This window comes from Condylura cristata, unplaced genomic scaffold, assembly GCF_000260355.1.
Source record: "Condylura cristata isolate star-nosed mole 26May11 unplaced genomic scaffold, ConCri1.0 scaffold00014, whole genome shotgun sequence".
In the NCBI taxonomy this organism is placed as follows: Eukaryota; Metazoa; Chordata; class Mammalia; order Eulipotyphla; family Talpidae; genus Condylura; species Condylura cristata.
Window position 1 is genome coordinate 18,537,490 of NW_004567115.1, and position 24,936 is coordinate 18,562,425.

General features: G+C 32.7%; 1 protein-coding gene across 1 annotated transcript in view; it reads right to left on the reverse strand.

The window, feature by feature from the left end:
* Positions 1 to 2,703: 2,703 nt before the first annotated feature.
* The window catches only part of TEX15 (testis expressed 15), a 65,324-nt gene continuing 43,091 nt past the window's right edge, over positions 2,704 to 24,936 (reverse strand). Inside the window, exons 10-14 of the mRNA XM_012724775.1 lie at positions 22,924 to 23,086; positions 12,682 to 19,979; positions 10,367 to 10,425; positions 5,457 to 6,715; positions 2,704 to 2,741 (exon numbers count right to left, since the gene is read on the reverse strand). Coding sequence (XP_012580229.1) covers positions 2,704 to 2,741; positions 5,457 to 6,715; positions 10,367 to 10,425; positions 12,682 to 19,979; positions 22,924 to 23,086 — 8,817 coding nt within the window. The remainder of the gene's footprint in view (positions 2,742 to 5,456; positions 6,716 to 10,366; positions 10,426 to 12,681; positions 19,980 to 22,923; positions 23,087 to 24,936) is intronic.

The following is a 24,936-nucleotide window of genomic DNA, read 5'->3' on the forward strand; positions in this document are numbered from 1 at the left end:
TAAGGATGACATGCTTTGGAAGGCTGGCTCAAAACAGTTCTAAAGACGAAAAAGATACTGATATCAAAGATTTATAAATGAGTTCAGAAAAGACTTTAAAATATTTTTCTAACATATGATGACATTTAAACATTTCCTATATAACTCTACATGTTTATATTAGTTTATCAAAAAAACTTTGGAGGAAATCTCACTGGGATATAGCTTCATGGTTGGTCAGAGCACAGCTTAAGTTTTAGAGGCATTTTTACATTATGCATAATGAAGAAAGAATAGTATAATTAAGTTATAAGAAAATCAAAGTTAGATTTTCAAAGACCTCTTCAAATAGGTCTTCCCCAAACTTCTCATTTTATGTATCACCTAGTCATTCTCTACTCCATTATTTTGTTCACATATTACTTTTCATGTGAAATTACTTCCATGTTTGTTTATTGTGTCTCTTGGCTGGAATGAGAACATGAGGACAAGACTCTGGTTTGTTCTAATGAATTCCAGAAAGTAATGAAGTTTGTAAGAGGAAAAATGAAGGGAGGTAATTAAGGCAAAGCAGCTATAATGACAGGAGCACTAGCAGTTTTAGTCATCTAATGAAGCTAGTTCTTGAGGGATGTTTTTCACATAATGGGCATGTGTAAACCAGGCCACTATCTATAGATATGCTCATTAGTCAAGAAATAATAAAGGAAAAAAAACAACAACTCACTTGAAACTAGAAGGAATTCAGTTTATTTAGAGAATTCTACTTTAAGTTCCTAAGCAGTATTTACAAATAAACTGGTTTTGTTTATATTTGTTGAAATTTTAATTTGTTCAATTTTTATTTGCAAAATTTTCAATATGACAGTATTTAAATAAGGTTTCTGGTGTTTCACTGTCTTGGATGAAGAAATTGAAATTCACGAAACAAAAATAGCATGAAGACAGAATCTGGAAGTTGTTTAAAGAAAGTTCTGAATTAGAATGCTTAACTTTTGTTTTACCTAACAGAAACATTTTTAGTAGTAAGCTTATAACATCTTTCCAAATCCAAAATATATCAAATAGTTGTGGTAAGGTCATTTTTTAAATAATACCTAATATTACTGCTTTAAAAGACCTGTTGCAGAATTCTAATTTTTAAACTATTTTTAAATAAAACAATCATGTCAACCAAAAATATATATTGATACTGCTTTAATTCTATATAGTCTTCAGGATTATTTCTTTCAGTTACAGTTTGATTTCTCCCTTTTTAAAGATTTGTTAGCGAAGAACTCTAAGTACTCTGAATTCATACCTTTGGTTAATGTGACTAAACAGGAGTATGTATCTCTGAGGTACTTAGTGTTTCTCTAAATTAAAAAATTATTCTACAAATTTGTTTGAATTATATTCTCATTTACTGCCTGTTGTTAGATGTTATATTTGCTAACATAAAAAGTTTGAGAAAATCCTGAAAATTTGCAATCTTACCTATATCTTCCAAATTTAGTCAATGCAATTACCTTGTCACTTTTTAGGGTCCACTAGCATTTGAAAAAAGGTTTATTTCAGCTCTGAGGGATCTTTCTCATTGGGATCAATAAACAGGAATTGTTGAGGCAGAAATGTTGCTCAAGGTCATAGTTACAAACTATACTTGTTCTATGATGACTATTGCTAGAGTGTTTTTTCACTTTTGTGGAATGCTGAAAAGTGGGGGGGGGGGGAGGAGAATCTATGTCCCTGGCATTAAAAAAACTTGTATTTGGGACAACCAGCAATTTCAACTACTTTCATTGAGGCTAAGAAATCAAACAACTTGTTCGTAGGGCATTATTTAAATTACTGAAATAAGAGATTAAATTAAGGACATTAGCTAAAGATACTAACCTTTAATGTTTGTACCAAAAAGTTTAAAAGAACCGTTTAAATTGTGCAATACAAATACAAAAGAAATAATCTTAAGGAAAGGGCTATTATGGACAAAAGGTGTTAAATGTGTTCAAATTTCAATATAATAATCTGAAGTTGCTTTCAGCATAAAACTTAAAAAAAAAGTTTCAGCAAGGACAAATTGCTGAAAATAGGCAAATCAAGTTCTCTTGGCTTATACTAAAACATATTTTAAAAGTGAAAATTAGGAAATATTGAAGTTAAAGGAATTTTTGTTAGAAATGGAATTATCAGTAATATGAATAAAAATATCAAGAATTATAAAATGATTAGTCTAATGATCAATCCAAATTCAAATCTTACTTTAAATAAGTGGCACAATATCAGAAAGAGAAATCTTGTTTTTAAAGATTTTACTACTAAAAAAAAAAGATTTTACTAGTGTTCTTTAAACTCAATATATTAAATGTTACTTTTACTCACCTTTTTCTATTAGAAAATCTCAAAGAAAATGTGTATGTAACTGTAATAGCGCTGATAGCAACATTTCAAGAAATGAATTTCAAAATACTGTTAATGTTTCTGATTAGTAGGTAGTAAAAATAACCTAGTATAGTTCACTCAAATGATTACATAGAAACAATTTGGTATTTGGATGTCAGAAATTAATTTTCTATTGCATTCTATGATACAGTGTTACAGCTAAACAGTTTGTAAAAAATTCTAATGGTTTATATTCCCTACCACATTTACATGTATTTTAAAATGTTAAAATAAAAAATATAATTAAATGATACTTGAAAAACTTGTTAAATCTCCTTTATTTCAGTAGACAGAAGACTATTTTCAGTGTCTTGGCTGAAAGGGTTCTTGTTGCCATGGAGCTGGAAGAAAAAAAAACACAAAGATTTAAGATAAGTTAATTATATAGACTAATGGTACATAATAATATAGTAGAAAGAACTGTATTATGTTAGACAGATCATTGTTTCCCTGTATAATTGTCCTATACTAAGTATAGGATCCTGAGAAAGTTATTTAAGCCTTTCTACGGAATAGTTACTGGTCTTACAAAAACAGCAGGACCTCTCCATCTCTTTCAACTATCTTGTGAGAATTAAATGGAGTAAAGTATGTAATGTGCCTTACCTATAGGATCACTTAGCACCTTCCTTTGGTACAATTTATAGTGCTGAATACAAGGATCACGAACAAGATAGATTATAGGTTAAAAGGATTTTTATAAGGATGCAGTTTCTGTGTAATCGTGCTCTCTATGGGTTATATGCATTCACAAAAACTACAAGGTGTATTTATAGAAAGTTATTTTTGGTTACTATAACAAGTAGATAATTTTTTATTTTTATTTGAATAATATATACTAAGGAGAGTCAAATCTGGACTTAATCCCAGAGCTATCTTTCTGGCATTGCATTTAATTAGGAACACAAAGAAGCACAAATGTAAAACAAGAGAAGCTTTGTAAACAATTACACTATGGGGCTCTGGTGATGGCACATGGGTGAGGTGATGGTGGAAAGTCCATGGGGATTACAACCGAGATGAAAAAATGTACAAAATCAAAAATGATATAAAAACTGAAATAAAGTGAACAAAACGATACTGAAAATTTCTTATCTTTGGAATTAAAATGTTTTCAATTCATACTCTGCCACAGTTGCTATGCTTGGTATGTCTGTCACTGCAACAGAAGTAGTAGTAATGTATAAAATTAAAAAGGAAAAATCAGCCATATACTCTCACACCTTTTTTCTTGCTTATTTCTTCCTTTATAGCTTTTCTGCAGTTGCTTTTTTTTTATAGGTGAGAAATTTATAGTCCTGTTTAAACTCATTTGGTGGAGCAGGGAGGGAAGGGTAATCTATATAGATAATTACAGTCTCACATAATGGCTTATCATGTGAGAAACACACAAAATGTACTATAGAAATAGGACAGAAATATGAAAGAACAGTGTTCAATGATGACTTGAATACAGAGGTGGAAATGGTGAGTGATGAGGTGACAAAAATCCATTATTTCTAACTCAAGTATTTTATCACCTAGATTCCAGTGAACTGGTGGCAACTCCAAAGTAGAGGTATTGCTGTGATCATAATACTTAATTAAAACTAGATTTATGTTAATAGGCTATTATCCAACACAGATGAATAAATTTTATTTTTATTTTTTAAAGATTTATTTTTATGTATTCAAGAACAGGGGTATAGGCCAGGGGTATGGGAGTAGGATGGGCAAAGAGGGGGTGAGACAATTCACCAGAGACAGAGTGGGGAGCAGAACAGGGAGATCTACTGAAACACACTGCTGAGGGGAGCAGCAGGTGAAACAGGTGAGGTCTACCGTGCCATGTTGGTCATCTCCCTGGCCGGGGAGCAAACGCATGCCGCAGTGGCTGGAGATAGCTTGACAGTGATGAGACTCCTTTACCAACAGGGAGACCTACTTCTATTTTTAATTCTCTTGCATTTTTGTAAATAGAATGTCTTGAATGACATTAAAAGATGACTAGTTACAATGCATTTTGCCTTTCATGGTATGTTAAAAGAAAATAATTTTTACAGATTAGCTATTGCTTTGAACTTTTGTTTTAGTTCTGGTAAATACATACTTCAACTTTTAAAAATCTGTATTTTAAGCATGGTATTTTACAAAATGAACTTAAAAGAGAAAGAGAGGGCCTTCCAGGTGGCACAAGGGGTTATTAAGTACAGAATTATGAAGCTATCTGAAGCACGAGTTTAATCCCTGGCCAGGGAGGTGACCCACTTAGTGCAGCAGACCTCTCCTACCTCACCTACTGCTCCCCTCAGCAGTGTATTTAAGTCAATCAGCCAGTTTTGCTTCCCACTTTGTCTCTGATGAATCCTCTTACCCCTGCCATCTATGGCCTGCACCTCGGCTCTTATATACATGAATAAATAATATTTAAAATAAAAGAGAAAAAGTTTTAAGATCTAGTAGCAAACTTTTGAGTTATTCTACAAATGTATTTCAATAAACTTCATTCACCAAAGATACAATACTAGAATACAGAGAAAAATAATGTTTTATTTGATTGATGTTCCTTTGTCTACCTGCTTTCTCTCCATTTTCAAAATAATTTATGTTCACAATAGGATAGCTAGAAATTAGAGAAAAACACTCCATACACCCAAAATTTTATCACCAAAGGTAGACTAGTTAAAATATTTGTGAATTTCATTTCAGTATTCCTATTTTTTACTTATAAAAATGAACTTATATGGCATATGTTATTAAAAACTTTTACAACTGCTTAAATGGTTATATCTTTTTTCATGCTAGGGAATTACTATAATTTAGTTATTTCCTAAAATGTCAGGCTTCATTCAAGAACATAGTAGTGGTATTATCAATTCTTTTTCAGTCTCTCACAGCTAAATGTCTGCCTGCTGCCTGACAATATGACTCAAGTCTGCCTGGTATTTGAACAATTCTACAAATCTTCAAGGAAAAATGAATGCACAATAACATTACTTGTAAATCTATTCACAAAAATATACAAAGATTAAAGTTAAAAATTCAGTGAAGCAAGCACCAAAACTTGCAAAACCTACCATAAGTCCAAGGAATTTCTGGAAGCACACCTGAACCAGGACGATAAGGATATGCAGCTTGTGGTGATGGTTGATGGGAAGCACACTGTGAAAAAATGGGTTGCTGAAAATTGTAAGAAACAGGCATTTGAGATTGAAAGTACCCACTGACTGGCACAAAGTCATTTGTTTGTGGTTCTCCAGAAAAATAACCAAAATATTGAGAATACATAATATTAGAATGTGTATTTTGTACACTTGCAACTGTAGTCAACATCCCAGGTGGTGGTGGCTGTACTTCATATGATGTTATCCCCTGGTATGTCTGGGTAATGGAATTGCCGTTACTGCTGCTATAATGATAAACACACCAAGTATAGTAAGGATATGAAGTTCCAAATGAACGCTCAGAAGAATTGTATATTGGGGTACATGAAAACTGTGGCAGTTCAGTCCAATATGCAGCAGCATTCTGAGTTACTGAATTTTCATTATTTTGTTGTTCAGAAAAACAGTTGTCAGCTGTTTGATTCACATTAAGGGTTATGTTCCCAGATGCTCCAATGGACAGAGTACTGGAATTCGGTGTATCCTTCATATATTTTTCTTCTGACTCAGTTTCTTCAGGCTGTGTTTTATTTACTTGCAGAGTAGGAACTTTGTTCTGAATAATTATGGATTCTGGAGGACCAGTACATGCAGAATTTTTAAAAGATGAATTTAATATTTCATTATGTTGCAGTTCAACGACAGTGTCATTCTTTTCTAAATTCCTATGGATATCCCTAATATGGAAAACAGGCTTGGAAGGCACTGTTGCATTAGACAAAAGAGAAGGGTCAATTCCTGGTTTTATGTCTGAGGGACATGTTTTCTCTGTAGGATTTGGACAATTCTTAAGAAATTTCTGTGAAGGTACCTCATGGACTTTAGAAACTGTGCCATCTGCATTTTTTTTATTATAAACTGAGAAAGAATAATCATCTTTTTTATCACTTTTTGTCTCAGGAACACTAAAATTCACATTTCTTTTCTTTGTACTACTTAAGTTTCTTTGTTGACTGGTAAAATCTTCTGAAGTATTGGATGAAATCTTAGTCAAATCTATTTTGTCCTCTGACTTTGATGTACAAATGTCTTTCAAGTTCCTTACAGGTAAAAGTGAGCCAGGCAGTGATCTTTGTATTTCAACCTTTGTTGGAGATATATGATCTCTTTTCTGATTATCTGATGAATCTGGTTTTATTTCATTTTCACTTCCAAGATGAGATTTTGTAGTCCTATTAAGTGAAACACATACATACAAATAACTTCATATAGAGTTGCAAAATAGTAGCATAAATCTATATTTGCAACTTTTACTCATGATAAGTTTTACATTTTTTATTACTATTGGCAGTAGACAAGTAACGTATTTTCTCAGTTTTACTCTGGTTTGAATATGGATACCTTTCTTGCTAAAGGTGATATACCCCACATTTCAAATACATTTCTCAATATTGTATTAGGTTATCTGCCTTATATATTTCCTAGTAGAGGGGAACAATATTAGTATCATTCAACTTGTTTAATTGTAATATCTAATTCCCTACACTTCAGTTTTCTCTTTAAATAACTGGTGAACTACCAGGCGGTTTTGTCTCCCCCTGCCACCTTCCCCAGAAAAGATAATTTTCTATCATTACAAAACACACTAAGGTATTTTGTCCAACTTTAAAAAGAAAATCAGACTCCCGAAGTATTTCGTCAATTTAATATCCTTGTCATTCCTATCTAAATTTAGACGTCTCAAACAGACTGAAGGAAGAACCCATTATTAAAATGTCTAGAGAATTGTAATATAGGTCTCCAAGGGATTATTTTTTAGGGTCTTATCAAATGTTTTAAATTGCATATTGAAAAGGAAAAATAAGTGCTATTTCTCCACAGTCAAAATTATTTTTACCTTGGGATTTTGTATGACCCTAATACACAAGCCCCATATTTAATTGAATCCAGCCTCCTAAAAAGGCTATTTAAATGACAACCTACATTATACAAATCCATGTAATACTTTCAAAGGAATTTCTAGAAATTATACAATTTTACTTTATCATATTTCCAATGATGATTCAGTAATATCTCTACCTGCATGAATTATTCTTTTATGAAGATAGTACCCTATAATTTTTCTGCTGAGAAAAGGTTTAATTCATTGAGTAGCAATACCATCCATGTCACTCAAACTAAGATGGTTATAGAACTGGTTTATGTTAGCCTTTTCATCTTTGTCAGTACATAGCTATTCAGAGTTGTAGGTGCCAAGAAAAGGATTCTAGAAATGTAGTAAATAACATGTTGAATTTAAAGTAGTAGACCCAAGAAAGACAAAAATGAGGATGCTTTTTAAATGCATTTTTCATTATCCTTTATAAAAAGGAAAAAAAATTGTCACAAAATTAAAAATCTTAGAGTTCAACAGAACAAGGTTAACAAAACCAGCAGGACCACACTAATGTAAAATAAGAAAATAAATAATGTGATTTTTCCTGCTTAAATAATTCAGTTTAAAGAACTATTCTAAGACCAATTATCCATGCTATATTAAAGCATCCTTTTATAAAACAGTAATATATTTATATGTGTCTGTAATTTTTCATTCATAATAAATGTTGGCAATTTGTATCTTTTGAAACAATTTGTATCTTTATTTTGAAATCTGATTGGCTGTAAGATCCTTAAGTTTTAAAAAAATTGAATCCAATCACTTGTCTGTCCTATTCTTTCATGCCACTTTTTATAAATCAAGTTACTAAATCCCACTAATTATTTTATTAATGTCTGTCATATATGAAATTTACTTATTTTGCAAGACATCATTTGCCCCCAAGTCTTAGTTGACTAACAATTGCTAATTATACTCAATATCTCCTTACCATTTAAATAATTAAAAAAACATATTTCAGGCCCTCCCTGGTGGCGCAGCAGGTTAAAGCACAGCACTACGAAGCTAAAGATGCTTCAGCACAAGTTCAATTCCCTGACAGGGAGATGATCCACATGGGTTGGCAGACTTTTCCTGACCTGCCCTCTGCTCCCCTCAGCAGTGTACTTCGTCAATCTGCCTGTTTTGCTTCCCACTCTGTCTCTGGTGAATCTTGTCACCAGCCCTGCACCTCTGGCCTGCACCCCAGTTCTGTATGCATAGATAAATAAATCTTTAAAAAAACACACACACACATTTCACAGGACATTATTCTTCAACACAGAATAAAGTTCAACTTCCTCCGGATGTAAGACAGTACATAACTTGAAATGACCTTCTTCCTATCCTTAGCTTAAGCTTGTCTCTCAAGTTATGTGCTTGATCCAACAGAGTTACTATGTTGTCAGTAAAGTCCTGATGCATTTTGCAACAATGGCACTAGTTCACTATGGGAAGTTAAATTTAGAGTCATTCACACCTATGCAATTGCTAATCATATGGCAATTGACAATTCTAGCTTCATTCTAAAAAAAAAAATTGAACAATTTGGTTGAGTTTTGGAGATTTTATAAATTGAAGATGGCAGTCCAAACTCTGCATTTTCACCATATATTACTGTTTTACTTCTTTAAAGGGAAGAATGTATGTCAAGCTTGTGAAAAGTTGCATGAAATTTATGGTTACAATGCTATAGAAGAATGTCAGTGCCAACAAGTTTCAGAAATTTTGTGCTGGTGATTTTGATCTCAGAAATGCTCCTTGGTTGAGAGAGGACAACTGAGCTTGCTGATGACAAAATAAAGGCTTGATTTTTGTCAAACTCACATTACACAACAGTAGAGATTGCAAAAATATTGAACATCCATCATTCCATGTCCACACCTACCTGAAAAAGTTGGGACATGTAAGCAAGCTTGATATTTTGATTCCTCATGAATTCAAAGTGGTTCATTTGGTGGTGCATTATCTTTTTTTTTTTTTTTTTTTGCATAGAAGAACTGGTGTGTGTAGGTCACAGGCACAGAGGGAAGGGAAAGGAGGGTGGGTGAGAGGACTCATGAGAGACAGAATGTTGAGAAGAGATGAATTTACTGAAATATACTACTAAGGCAAGCAGCGGGTGAGACAAAAGAGGTCTGCTGTGCCATATGTGGTTTAGGTCCATGGTCAGGATCAAACTAAGACTGTAGGAGTGATAATGCTAAGACTTATTTCTTAGGCCACCAGTGAGGCTCAGAAAATGAACCTTTTTTGAAGTGACTGATAACTGGTAATGAGAAGTGGATTGCCAGTGTGGTGTAAAATGGTCTTGGTCCCAATTGTGATAGTTTGCCTCAAATGAATCATTCATCACACAAAGGTTTTGCTCTCAAGAGTGGTGGGATTTTAAAGGTGGTGTGTTTTTTCAGCTCTTACCAAGGAACCAATTTGAATGTGCACTGTTGGCAATTGGATAGTTTCAATGAATCAATCATCTGGAAACATTCAGAGCTTGTTAATCATAAAGAAGTTGTGTTTCATCATAACAACATGAGATTACACATTTGATCACCTGTCAAAAACTATTAGAACTTGGATGGGATGTGTTTCCATATCCACCATATTTGTGCTGTTAGAATTCTACTTGTTTTGCGATCTTCAAAACTCCTTGTATGGTGTAACTTTCCATTTAGATGAGGCTATAAATCAGCACCTTGTTTAGTGTTTCATCTATAAAGATAGGTTCTTCTATGAATGAAAAATTATGAAGCTCACTGAAAGATGACAAAAGGTTATCAACCAAAACGGGCAATATATCACTGATCTTTGTTTTTTATATAAATAAACATCCTTTGAAAACAGAAAATATACATCATGACTTTTCTGACAAACCAATATATAAAAAATATTTTGTTTTTGTTTCTTAATATGTTTAGTTTTATGTTGTGTTAAATTCTCTTCAGATAGGGCTGCTGACAATTCCTACCTTGGATGCTTGAACACTGCTTTTTCTTTGTTGATTTTTGTGACATCTTTCATGTTAATCTATGTTTAAAAGATACAAAGAATACTTAGATTGGTGATGGTTTAAACTATAACATATATATTTATTATCTTAATATAAGGCAATTATTTACCTATATTCACTAATAACTATCCCATATTTTGGGCCTTCCTGGGTGGCACAACAGGATAAAGTGCAGCACTATGAAGCTAACCGCTGCCACAGCAGCAAGAGTTCAATCCTTGCCAGGTGGTAACCTATGTGGTACAGCAGACTTCTCCTGTCTCCCCTCAGCAGTATACTTCAATCTGCCTGTTCTGCTCCCCACTCTGTTTCTGGTGAATCCTCTCACTGCCCCTGCACCTCTGGCCTATACCCCAATTCTGTATGCATAAATAAATAAATCTTAAAAAAATATCTATCCCATATTTCACAATTGCTTGGGGGAACATTTTCCTTTTTAAGGAGTCTGCAACATTCTTTTTATTCTCGCATCATGAAGTGCATTTATGACTGCTCCTTGTTTTGGACATTTTCTTGTAAACCAGTCACTAAGTTTGTCAAGTATGAACTTTCTATACTTATTCTATAAAATAGCACCCTTTTCTGTGCTCTGGACTACTTACTACACTTCTCACTCTACTCAGAATCTTTACTATTTAAATTATGAAAATACTTACTACACTTCTCACTCTACTCAGAATTTTTACTTTTTAAATTATGAAAAAAAAAACCCCACATTTCATAGTACATGGATTACCCTTCAATATATACAGAACAAAGTTCAAACTCTAGGCCTATTATTTACAACATTCTATAATCTAAAGCAACATTCCTTACTTTACTCGTCTGCTGTTTTATTTTTTTACTCCAGGCTTAATTTTAAACTCATTTCTCAAATAAAGCCAATAAGCACTGTATCTTTGTCCTATTAACTTAAGATACCCTCTTTATTTTTATCACCATTTTTATTCAGGCAAAGCATTTGTCTGTGTTCTTTCATGAAAGTAATAAACCTTTTCTGGCAATCTAATTTTTAATTTTTCCTTTACAAAAATATTTACAACACTTTTTTCAGTATCATCACCATTTTGTTTATAGACTACATAAAGTTGTATTCTTATTATGCTTTAGAACTAAGTTATAAATTACATTTTCCAATGTACAGTGCAACAAACAACTAAATTTAGTCTCTTGATATAACTAATGATTACAATTACAATGGCCAAGAAATAATTCTTTATTATTTTGCATTTAGGGTTTTCTATGTTTACTTCAGAAAGAAATTCTTGCAAAGTTTTTAAGAGAAGCCTTAGAGCAGAGCAGAGGGAACTGTTAAATGGGTTCTGGCACTATACTATTTTTGCATCTGGGTTCTCATTCTGTTTATTCATTCTGTGGTTTCAGAGAAGTTATTTAGCCTCCATGCCTCACTTTCCATACCTTTAAATAAGAGTACAGTGCCTACATATATCACGAAGATTTTGTTGAGAACTGAGTTAATGATTGTACAATTGTCAGGACAGTGCCAAGTACATATTTAATACTACATAAAATTTGTTAAAGTCAATGTTAAAGTAAAGTGTATTTATGTAGACAAATTTTCTCCATAGTCCTCTATTTAAAAGAATATGTTCTCCAAGTGTATGGTAATGGTAAGGACAAAAGATCTATTAGCCAGTTTTTATATTCACAAAATTGGGCAAAACTACTCATTAAGTACTTGGTTATTCACTTAATTCACATTCATAATACTGGACTTTCCTTTACTCTATTGAAATGCATTGTTTAAAAATGCATTCTAAAATAATTTGTAAATAAACATTTGTAAAGTATCTCAGATATAGCTTGACTTATTATTTTATAGGTAATGTAATACTTTAGCTGTTAAGTTTATTTTGCAAGGCTATATTTAAAGAACTCTCATTTACAATTTTGCAAACTGCTTAAAGAATACACACTTGTTCTTAAAAAGAATATGCAGGAACCTCCCTGGTGGGGCATCGAGTAAAGCCAGCACTATGAAGCTGTCTGCAGCCACTGCATTATGAGCTCCATCCTGGCCAGGGAGGTGACCCACGGCAGACCTCTCCTGCCTTGCCCACTGCTCTCCTCAGCCGTATATTTTAGTCAGTCTGCCTGTTCTGCTCCCCACTCTGTCTCTGGTGAATCCTCTCACCCCCTGCACCTGTGGTCTGCACCCTAGTTCTTGTATGAATAAACAAATAAATTAGAAAATATATTAGACTTTAAATGATAGTAAAAAAAAATGCAGGCTTTGTTTTAAAACACGTTACCTTTTGTTTTTTACAACTGGAAACAGCAATGTTTTTCTCTTGTTCTTTAGAGTCTTCACATTTGTCTATAACAATAGGTCGCTTTTTAGAAGAATCCAAAACATTTTTCATTACATCCTCTGAACTAGAGGATTCCTTTGTACAAGTACTGGATTTATTGATACTCTTCCTAGGTTTTACATGAACATTCATTTTTTCTTTTCTTTTCACCTGGAAAGTCTTCCTTTCATTATGTAGCATTTGGCATAGGATAAAGGAAATAGTTAATTTAGCATCTTTAGCACATATTACCTTCATATGTTCAATGGTTTTCATGACTTTCATAATATGGGCCATTTTCCCTATATCTTTCCTAGGGGTAGCTGTAATATTTTTGAGCAATGTAGAAAACTGATCGTAGTTGTATTCTAATTCTGTCACAGTGTTTCCATAATTTATGGATGCTATACATGGCACAAAGTCAATATACATGGGAACAGAATACTTAGACTTCTTTAAAAGTTTTTTAATCTCTGAAAGTTCTTCAAGCTCTCTTGATAGCAAACGAAGAGCATATGAGCAATTAACAGCTTCATTATATTGGTACAGAATATCTAGATCTTTCTTAAGTTCAGAAATAGCAGTTTCTATCACTTTCCAAAGGCAATCTGTTGAATTATCTTTAAGAAATGAAAAAGTTGTCATTCTTTCTTGGCAGCAAACCAGTTCAGGAAGAAGTGATATATCAAACCAAAGCATACCTCGAAACCTCGGCTTGTCTAGTTTCTTAGCCATTGAATTTTTAAGAAAGTGAACTGTTTCTGAGAGCATGGCAATTTCAATATATGTTTCAGTGGCGGCAGGTTTTAACATTGTGGTCTCATGGCTGTGGTTTTCCAGCATGTCCAAAGCATTTTCTTCTGTGATAAAAATATTATCTATGCTATCTTCTTGCAGCATTTGAAAATATTTTTTTAAAATTTCTAAGTGATCAGTACATCTCAAAGTGAGTTCCTGTAATTTTTTAAAGTCTGCAAGTTGAGCTTGATCCAATATTTCACTAACACAACAGATATCTGGGTGTGAAAAAGTATTATTAAATCTATAGTTCTCCAGGCTAATAGTTGGTTTGTTTATCAGGTTATCTGACTTTCTGGAAGCAATCACAGTATTTTCCTTAAAACCATTATTGGAACTGCTTAAATCTTTAGACAAGGTATCATATATCTTTTGCAGCTTAGAAAAAGCACATTGATTCATTTTGAGTAGCATTTCTTTGTTCTTCTTTCCTGGGTAATTTCTGCTGAAAGACTGTCTCCTCTCTTTCCAAACAAGACTTTTTGCAGCATCAAAAAATATATGTTCGAAACCATAAAGAGATATTTTAATACTTACTGCCTCAGTGCTCTTGATAAAATTAACTTTTGAGGAGATCATTTCTATGATAATCCACAGATGATCTTGTTTTCCTGGATAAGAATCACCTTTAGGAGAGTCCCCATACATACTGATCAGCTTTAAAGTACTTTTTCGTAAGGTTTCTAGGTCTCCTAAACTATCTCCAAAGTTAACTCCACACGTAAATGGTACAGAAAGAGAAAAGTCAAAGCAATCAGAACAATGCTTCATTATTGCTTCACATTCATTAATCTGTCGTTTGTATTTTAAGACTGCATAGTGTGAATTGTTTTCCCTTTTGGTTTCTTCAAACAATTCAACTAGTTGATCATGATAGTTCTGCAACTCACAGAATGCATTATATTTTAACCTTCCTTGAAAACCAGGATAGAAACTGGATTGTTGTTGAAATCCACGAGGTCTGCCAAGCAGCTCACTGTACAATGTATCATCATACCAAAGCAAGCTTCGGAATGTTGGTTCACCTCCTAAGAGCCTTTTTTTGTTCTCAATGAATTGAATAGTTTCCATCATCATTTGGAGTTCTACCAAGGAGTCAACAGCACATGGCTTTAACTTCTGTTTGCAATTACTCCATAGGTTTTGCTCAACCAAGAGTTCTCTTGAAATCAAAGTTTGTTCAAGTGAACATTCCTGCTTTCTTTCAAAAGCTTCAACAAATAAAGGGAGAATATTTTGACAAACTTTTGTTTCTTCCTGTAGACTCTGCAAAGATGATGCTTCATCTGCTCTCCTTAAAATGTGAGTTAACCTAGCTACAGGAGCAGAATGATCAGCCAAGCAATGTTTTTCTTTAAACTCATTCTTCTGTGAGGTAGGCCTCTTTTGAGTAGTAGCTTTAGAGGTTTCAGAGTGGGCCTGTGAAACAGGCATATGATTTATTCCTATAATTCCTGGTTTGGAATTAGAGGCTGTTTCTGAAAACAATGTAGAGGCCACCAGAGAGTCATGACTAAATTTAACTCCCTCCTCTCTTTTACAATCAGAAATTGTGCTATTGAAAGAAATTGTCTCAGTTGTATTTTTAATGGTTAGATGAGAATCAGTCAAGTTATTTTTAATTGCTTTCTCACTTAAGCAAGAATAACCTTCTAAGATTTTATTCTTTTGGTTTTTGTACTCAGTCTTAACAGTGGATGCACCCATCAAGCTTCTTTTGTCAACTAAATTTTTTGTTTTTTCTGTGTGTTTAACTTTCCATGTTTTCTTGTTTTGAATGTCTTTTTCTAAGATGCATTTTTGGGGACAAGAACCCTTTATGTTATCTTTTAAAAGCAGAGAAGTATCATTAGAAAATAGTTTCCTCATTCTATTTTCCCCACAATTTTTGCTTTCTTCAGTTATCGGGGTTAGATCCAATTTGGAATTCTCAATAACATTTGTATCATTTGTGTCTACATGGAAGCAGTTATCTGAAGAACACTGTTTTGTCTTTAGCAGTTCTTGTCCACTGCATTCTTGCTGGTAGTGTGGTATAGTGGTGGATGTTACAAATGAGTCTACAGCAAAAATTCTCTGTTCATCCAAATAAGATTTTGAAAATTCTCTTTTACTATCTATCACTGGAGCAACAGATAACAATTGAGGAATATTGCCACACATTTTGCTTGTCACCAGAGTTAGATTTATTGGGTCAATTGTGACGTTTCCTGTAATAATGCCTGGTTTGGAGCTCTCAACAGGAGTAGCTGATTTTTCTACTTCAACATTTCTTTTAAAGTCAGTCAAAATGAGGTTTTCTGGTTTGCAGATATCAACATTTAAGAAGTGCTTCACATTTGGTTCTAAGACAGAAATAAGCACATTAGTTTTCACTTTTGTGTGAGCTATACAAGCTGTATCACAATTTTTGTCTGTGCTAAAACTTACACTGTGTTCATTTATATCACTTAATGAATTTTTATTTATTACTTCAATAGTCTCAGAATTGTTTTCTTTTGTTGTGCCCTTAATGTTGCATGCTGAATTGTTTTCAAGTTCTTCATATTTATTGTTAGACAAAACTTTTATATCAATTTGATTTTCTTTTTCAGTTAGTTTATCATCTGGACAAACGGAGGAAATGAGATGGCCACTTTTTCCAGAAAATGGCTGGAGATCTAAGGATTCTGTATTTTTTACATTGCCATTGTTATTAGCAGACTGACTGGTACTTTGTGATGTAGAGCACAAAGGTAACTGTGATTCAGAGTACATTTGATCAAAAAATTCTCTCACATGAATAGTGGTTTGACTTCTGGAAACACTGCTGGCCAGGTTGTCCTTAGGAAGGCACCTTTTGAGTCTCTCTCTATTTGTTTTATAAAACTTGTGCTTTGATGCATGAGTTAATGATTTATCAACTTCAAATCCCAAAGCTCTTTTTTCTCCTGGTTTGTCATATTTCCTTTTTGACAAAAAATGCTTGGTGGAATAATATCTTCTTTCAGACACAGAACTATAACCTTGAAGATCACAACTTTCCCAGAAATTATTGCATATTATTGCATATGATTTTGGTAATGGGCTCTTGCTTTTTTCTCCTACTTTAGCTATAAGCTGTAAAGACGTGTGAACTCGTCTATGAGCTTTTTTTAGGTGAAGAACAGCTCTGTCCAGTTTTCTGGAAAGACGTTTGCTTTTGCATAAAGATACTTCACTATTTAGAATATCCAGAACATTCCTAATGTGCTTTTCTGATTGTGAAAAGGTTTTAATTCGTCCTTGGGATAAAGAAGCAAAACATTCAGATGAATCTTGACAGGTCAGCTTCCTCTTTTTTCCACAAATTTCGTGATATCTCACATCTTTTTGTGGTATGTTTTGGTCCTTAAACGATGTATGTGGCTTTCTTTTGTTATTTCTTGAATCTGTATCCTTTTTATTTCTAGTATCATTACCATCAGTTTTTGACTCTGCAGAGTCACATCTGTTTTCATTCTTTATTGTTGTGACATTGGATGGTTCAGGAAGCAAAGTTTCACCATTTTGCTTTTTATTTATGTGATTAATGTGTGTTTTATGACTCAAGTCAAAAGAAAACAAGATTTCAGATTCACTCTCTGGTACTGATTCTTGTCTTATATTACCAAACTTCTTTTCACATGGATAGTCTGAATTTTCACCAGAACACTGGGAATTAATTTCAGATACTGGAACTTTCTGCTCCTCTTCATTTATTGCTGGTGTTATGGCTTCAGTTATGCATTTGCAAAAATTGTCTTTCAATGCAAGGCATTTAACAGTGGGGCTGACTCTTGGTACAAATATATTAGTTATACTAACTTGTAGGTCTGGAAGTAAAATTGGATTTGCTTTGTTTTTCTGTGCAGAGGAGAAACAACAATTACTTTCTTCAAAGTAATGCTGATCACTATTTTCCCTTTTTGTGGTGCTTTGCAAAACTTCTGTCTCCCCATTGTTTCCAAATAGGCCTTCCCAATCAATACGAGACTTCAGAGCCTCATATGAGGACTCAACTTCTTCATACAGTACATTTTCATTGCTAAGAGTATCTTGTTGAAGTGGAAAAGTATCATCACACACTTCTGACTCTATTTCAATCTCATTTTCGATTTCAAAACTTTGAAGAAGTAAGTTATCATTTATTGACTGAGGAAGTGAGTCATACAATTCATTTTTATCCATATCCATTGCACAATCAGAAACCCTATGTTTTATTAACAGACTATAATCTTTACTCTGAGAAGAACAAGTTTCTTTAAACTGGTGTCCCTGGTGATCTTCAGGATTTGTACTTAATACAGGCACTGCAGTTCCAGTTATCTGTACTGCAGTATTTGAGGTTACATACACTGAAGAAACTGCAATTTCAGGAAATATTGTGGAAGGCATATGCTCTACACTTTGTCTGGTATTATGGGAATCTTTTGGTTTTATGGCAGTGACAACATCTTCACTTTCAAATAATGCAGATATTGCTGGCACACATTTTTCCCAAGTTAAATTAAATGTGGTGGAAAATGCTTCAGAATTCAGAATTTCTACACTATTGTAATTTTTATTCTTTTCATCTAAATTTGTGAATTTTTGGTTTATATGAAAGCCCTGCTTCTCATCTTCATAAATATTCTCTATGTTGTTTTCTTCAGATAAAGCAATGTCTTTGTCTTTAGTCTTATTTTGGTTTTCTTTACCATTATCTACTTGTTCTTTGAAATTAACATTTAGATGTTTATCACTGTTCAACTGTGCATTACAGAACAGAGTATGATCTTGACCTTTGCAGTTTCTCTGAATGTTCTCTAATGACATTGGCTCGTTTTCATTTTTCCTCTGGACACACCTATTTTCTTTTGCTATATTGCAATCTGAATTTTCATAAGTTCTTTTAATGTTATGAGATGAAACCAGTGGCTCTGTGTCCTGAGGAATGCCTTTTCCTTCCTGGAAAGCACCACTCACAATGTTAAAGTAATTTTGATTAGATTTTTCCAATGCCAGTTCCATTAGTTTTTGAGAAATAGCAAAACTTATATGCACACTATCTTCATATTCCAAACAGTACTGGGGATACTTTTGTTGAAGATTCTCCTCTCTTGGAGTAAGGTCATTTTGAAGTTCCAAAGATAAATGATCTACCTTATACTTACTGTTTACAGTAGACATAGAAGACTGTGGTATTTCTAATTCTTCAGTAGTTAATATATGATCACAATTTTCCCTCAAAGAATCAAGAATCTCATTTTTTGGGTATTTTTTGCACAGTGAAATATATCTATCTACTGGATTGACTTTTGTTTCATTGGTAAAACAGTTATCAATTTCTTTCCACAATTTTTGCTTTTCTCCATGCTTGGAAATGCCTTCTGCGCCAGTCAAGTTTCTCATTTTCCCCCTATTTTGAATGTACTCATCTGTATTTTCTTTTCTTTGGAGTGGAAATAATGTAGACATATGGTAGCCAGTTTGATATACAGGATTTAAATGAGAAGACTGTGCTTCCTGAGAGATGGGATTATTGTTCTTTTTCATACAAGTGTTCACTGATTCACAAGAATCATGAGGTTCACTATTTTGTTCAATTAAAAGCAAGTTGTTGCTCCACTGTTGGGATTTCTGTTTCTTTCCATCACTGCAATTTTGAATCTCATTTTCTGAAACTACATTTGACAAACACATTGGGAAGGAAAAATTATCTTGGTCTTCACACTGTCGTACCATGGTAATTTCATTGGCAGTGGTATAATTATTGTCCTTAGAGTCCATGTTGTGAGCCTGTGGTTGTGAATCATCAAAAGAAATTTTAAAGCAAGGAGCTCCTAAACAGTTAGGGAGAATAGCATGATTGTCAGGTACTATTTCAGAGGAGGAGACAGAGTTAGTTGGCATAGATGATAGGTTTATTTCTGAATTAACAAAATCTAAATTTTTCTCAAATGGCAAAATCTCATTTAAACCTATAAAATTATTATGTTTTCCCATGCTTTCTTCTCTTCTCATTAGTCTTGGGTCTTTGATGAGTTTTGAAGTAATAACTGTGCTTGAGTCAATATTGTTTTGAAGGGGAAAGGCAGCAGAAATACTACTTAAAACATTTTTAAGATGTGTCAAATTTAGTAAGAGATCACCATTAATACTGTCTTTGTTATCACTAGGAATAAACGAAAGTCCTGAATCATAAGTACGTGCTTTAAACTTGTCTTGAGATTCTGCTAAATTGTGCTCCATCTCTCCATTATATGTTTCAAGTATAGAAATGTTTCCACTTTGTACATTTCCATAGGAACTGGAAATATTTGAGTTGGAAGGATTCATATCTGAGTTTAGTGTACTGCATGAACAATTTTCTTGAACAAATGGATCTACTGGTTTCCTAAAATGCTCAAAAATGACAGTAGCATCTTTTCCTTTTCCAATTCTTTTGGCCACTGTACAGTTATTAAGAGAGCATGTTCTTTCTGTGAAAATAAAGAAAATAGGAAAAAAAGAGGTTTCTATAGACAACTCAACTAATACAAGTAAACTGTGTCAAAAGTGATTTAAATTGAAAACTGATCAAATAACCTAATTATGACTAAAATGAGTTCTCAGCAGAATAAAGGCAAGCGAGAATGAATAATAAATAAAATGAAATGATTTAGCATAAAATGTAGTCTTAGTCCTTACTGAAAACAGTATCTGCTATGAAAATTTTAATTCTGACAAATTCTAAGAAATAGAAAATAGGATTGAAAGCATGTTGCTCATAGATGAAGTATTTAAAATATTTTCATGTACTAAGATATTTAACAACAGAATCTATACAATAATAGACAAAACTGGCTCTCTACATACTGTTATTTTGCTTCTTTGCCCTTTATCATGGGAAAAAAAATTGCCAAGAAAAGAATAAGATGGAGAGGAGAAAAGATAAAAAAAGTGCCAAAAATTCTGTGACATGGGACAAAGCAAATTTCTGCCCCTCCTCCATTGTATAGTAAGTACTCTTGCAAATAATGTATATATAAGTAAAACTGAGAATGTAAAAATAATTTTTCTTTTATAATTTACAGAAATGTGTTCCTAAAATTTCACAAGGAACTTATGTAATACAAAGGAATTTATAAAAGTGCATATTTGATAAGTAAAATGGTAATAAGGCACTCACAGGTAAGCAACGCCATAAAAGACGTGAACTAAAATAGAAATTGAGAAACTGCTTGTGAGATTATGACATATATTAAGTTTTAATCATATCACTTCAAAGAACCATAAGCTTTTTCACAGTAGTGAAAGGGTAGCTATGTTGTAGACTTCTAAATTCTATAATTATTTGTAATTATACTTTTTAATTATAAGCTACACTGGAACTAGGACTACAAATAGACATGCAATTCTTAAGAGTGGAAGCTAAATGGACAGGTGGATCTCTGTATCTTCTTATAACAAAATAAAAAATAATAAAGTTCATTGTAAAAATAACACAACATATTGGAAGAAAATGTGAAGGGACAGTTTTATTATCCTTGGGGCAGAAAAGTGATTTAAATACATAACTGAAAATCAGAAAGCCAAAAAGAAAAACTATGATGTCAATTACAGGTACATTAAATATTTTAGTACATCAAAATGCATATTAAAACACAGGATAAATCTGTAAAAAGCATTATTAAAAATGAAATGAGCTTACTGTATATATATATATATCATATACATATATACATATATGAGATATATATCTATATATACACACACCAATACACATATATTAGAAATGTAAAAGTAGATGGACATCTTTTTAAGATTGGTAAAGAGCCACAAAATGAGAAAGTAGGTAAAAGTATATGAACAAGAAAGTCAGATTAAATGGAAAATTGCCAATAAACACAGAAAAGTTTCAACCAGCTTCACTAAATAAACAGTATGATTCATACGAGAATTTTTTCGATTGGCAAAGAATTAGAAGGATAATTAATGCTCTGCGGATGTAAGCACTCTTTCATGCTGTACATGGGTGTATAAACAGGTACTAATTTCCTCAAAATTAACACTGTTCATTAAAATGTAGTGTATATCATTTCTATTCCTCAGATCTACTTTTGTACATTATTCATATATACTTGCACAAATACCAAAGTCATAAGAATTTTTTAGTTTAGTAATTCAAGAAAGATGAAAACTAAAACCTAAATATCTATTAATGTAAGGCTAGTTAAACAGATATAGCCTAGCAAGAACTGTAATAGTAAAAGTACTACTTACTTATGCTGTAATAAAGGCCTTAGAAACAGAATGCTATGCAGTTATTACAAAGATTAAGATATATAAATACAACCAACCATGGGAAAAGAAACCTATTCTTTTATGTTTAATAATAGCAATTTCATAAGAGTTTGGTGAATGCATAGATGTATGTATGTAATGTTAATAACTTAAAGCGTGTTTAGTTTAGATTCCAAGTATAGTTTTTTAAAGTACTTACAGTACTTTCATTTGCCCAACATTGTCAGTTTATCAATGAGAACATTAAAGATAATGTGCTAAGGATCATAGCTTATAAGCAGTAGAACCTTAATCACTAGGTTATATAGTATAAAGGCATATCAAATTTATTCATATTTTTGGCATTCTCACCAAATAACAAATAGGAAGTAGAGAATAAACCCAACATCTTCAATAATACAAGAAACTACAACAAAATGAAACTGCAATCAATGAAGCAAGCTACCCAACTGTTACTAGTACCATATATGAAGGAAGTGTTCCTTTAAAGGTAATGGGGCTATTTAAAATTTTAATTTAAAATAATTTAAATAGCCACATATGATGTATGGGCATTGTCACATCCATGGTGACACCAGGAGACATGAGGATAAATGAATTGCTTTTAAAGGGTACAGAGTTTCCTTCTGAGGTGAAAATGATAACATATCACACAACAGTTGGCAGAAACATTTTTTTAAAAATGCATAGAGGAATTATGTAACCTGACACAAATACTTTTAAAACTGTATTAAGTTACACATTTATGATGTAGAGACACACAGAAAACTTTATATGCTGATATATATGAATGTTTAAAGTAGAAATGTTTGGTACAGATACAAAAATGTCTAGAGGGACAAAACAATGTATAGTTACAAAGTAGAATAATTTGACTGTGTGTATGTGCATGAAAATGAATAAACTATATTATCCATATTGACATGAAATCACAAACACAATAATGACCAAATGAAATTACCAAAATACCTGTAGTATAATTCTAGCTCTATAAGCTCAAAAATACATAAAGCACTTAGAGATTAATATAAATTTAAAATAATACATCTTCACGTATATCACATTATCTTTAAAATACTATTCAAAGGTTGTAAGACCAGAACAAATGCTATTGAAGTAGAATAATGTTAAGTATCTTACCAGTCCTTTTAGGAAATCCTGTTGAGAGGAATCTCAAAGATGGCATGAGATGTCCATTATCTGTTTTTTGACCAATAAATTTTACTGTTATTATTGCATATGGAAGACACTGCCTTGGTTTATCTACTGGTTTTGAGAGAACATTGTATTCATACAAGTATACCTGAAAGATTAAGACAGAACATTTTTATATTATTGTTTACATTGATGTACCTGAATAAGCTCATATTTTAATAAGCTATCCAAATTACATGGTGATTTATTCATTTCCTTTCATTTGCACCTTCTTCAACATGAGTTTTTGGGACGATATGTGATTTTTTACATTTTCTTTTTTTATTTATGCATACAAGTATATTTATTTATGCATACAAGAACTGGAGTGTAGGCCAGAGGTGCTGGGGGGTGAGAGGATTTACCAGAGATGAGTGGGGAGCATAACAGGAGGATCAACTGAAATACAGTGCTGAGAGGGTGAAAAAGAAAGATTTGATTCATCATATGGGTCAGCTCTCTGGCTGTGGACTGAACTGTGCTGCAGTGGCTGCAGATAGCTTCATGGTGCTGAGACTTAACCCCACATCATTCTCTTTAGTATGCTACTAACATCAGCAAAAACAGATGCTATATATATGTATGTATACACACACACACACGTATATATATATACACACATATACATATATGTATGTGTAGATGTATAAACATGTTTGTGTATATGTATACACGTGTTTGTGTATATGTATACACGTGTTTGTGTGTGTATATTTATTTCTATAACTATGTAACATTTCAAAATAGCCTTTTTTAAAAAAGATTTATTTATTTATGCATACAGAGCTGAGGTACAGGCTATAGGTGCAGGTGTGGTGAGAGAATTCACCAGAGACAGAGTAGGGAACAAAACAGGCTGACTGAAGAAGTACATTGCTGAAGGGAGCAGCAAGTGGGTCAGGAGAGGTCTACCACACCATGTGGGTCACCTCTGGGGCGAGGATCGAACTCATGCTGAAGTGGCTTTAGATTCTTAGTGCTGTGCTTTTAACACACTGTGCCACCAGGGAGGGCCCCCAAATAGTCTTTTTTAATAGAGAAGCTGGTATGTTTTTTAAGTTAGGAATTAATCTATGAATTGTGCAAATAAAAACAGCTACTGTACTCTGTACAAAGTTAAATGTAAATTTGGAAACTTTTCTATTCTAAAACCACATATATTAAAATAGCTTTTACTAGTTATTGCTGTTTATTTTATTGCTGAATTAAAACAATTTGCATTTAATATTTTGGTAAGTCAATGTAGATCTTGCATCCTACAATATGAAGCATGTGACTTTCGAGTAATAAAATGAACAGAAAGTTAACCTACTACAGAACTGTAGGCTTGTAGCTCAATGGTATCTTTAAGAGAAGGTACAGTTCTAGACATATGGCAATCAAAGTTAGGAGAAGGATCCAAGCAAACTTTGTTTTTGTCCAATGAAGGCTGAATTTTCTTTACTTTTCCAAAGAGAACCTAAAAAAAAAAAAAAAAGATAAAAAGGTGCATAAAAACACTTAGAAAATCTATTTTGAACAGAAAAGCAAAGTTAACTCTCTTTAGAGCAAAAGAAATACAAGTAGAAAGGTAATCCATGTCCCAGATGAATTAGAAGGCTTAACATTACATCAATTCCATCTTAAAAAAATGAGAAAATATTTGTAGGAATGAGTTCTAGTCTAAAAACCTATCTGAAGACTAAAAACCAAAGCCCAGAAGACTGTGAAAAGAAGCTTTTGGTAACAGAGAATGATACAATAGGACCAGTGATTTGCACTTTTGAAGAGACTGCTAATACCACAAAAAAAAGGCAGAGGAAAAAAACAAGTCCAAGCATGTATAAAATTATAGCACAATATTAAAAGTAACACTTGTAGTAGAAGTGAAGCAAAAACATTCAATAAATAATGTCAAAGAACTAAAATAAATTCCTTAATTTATAAACCAAAATAAATGCTAATCAAGTTACTTAAATA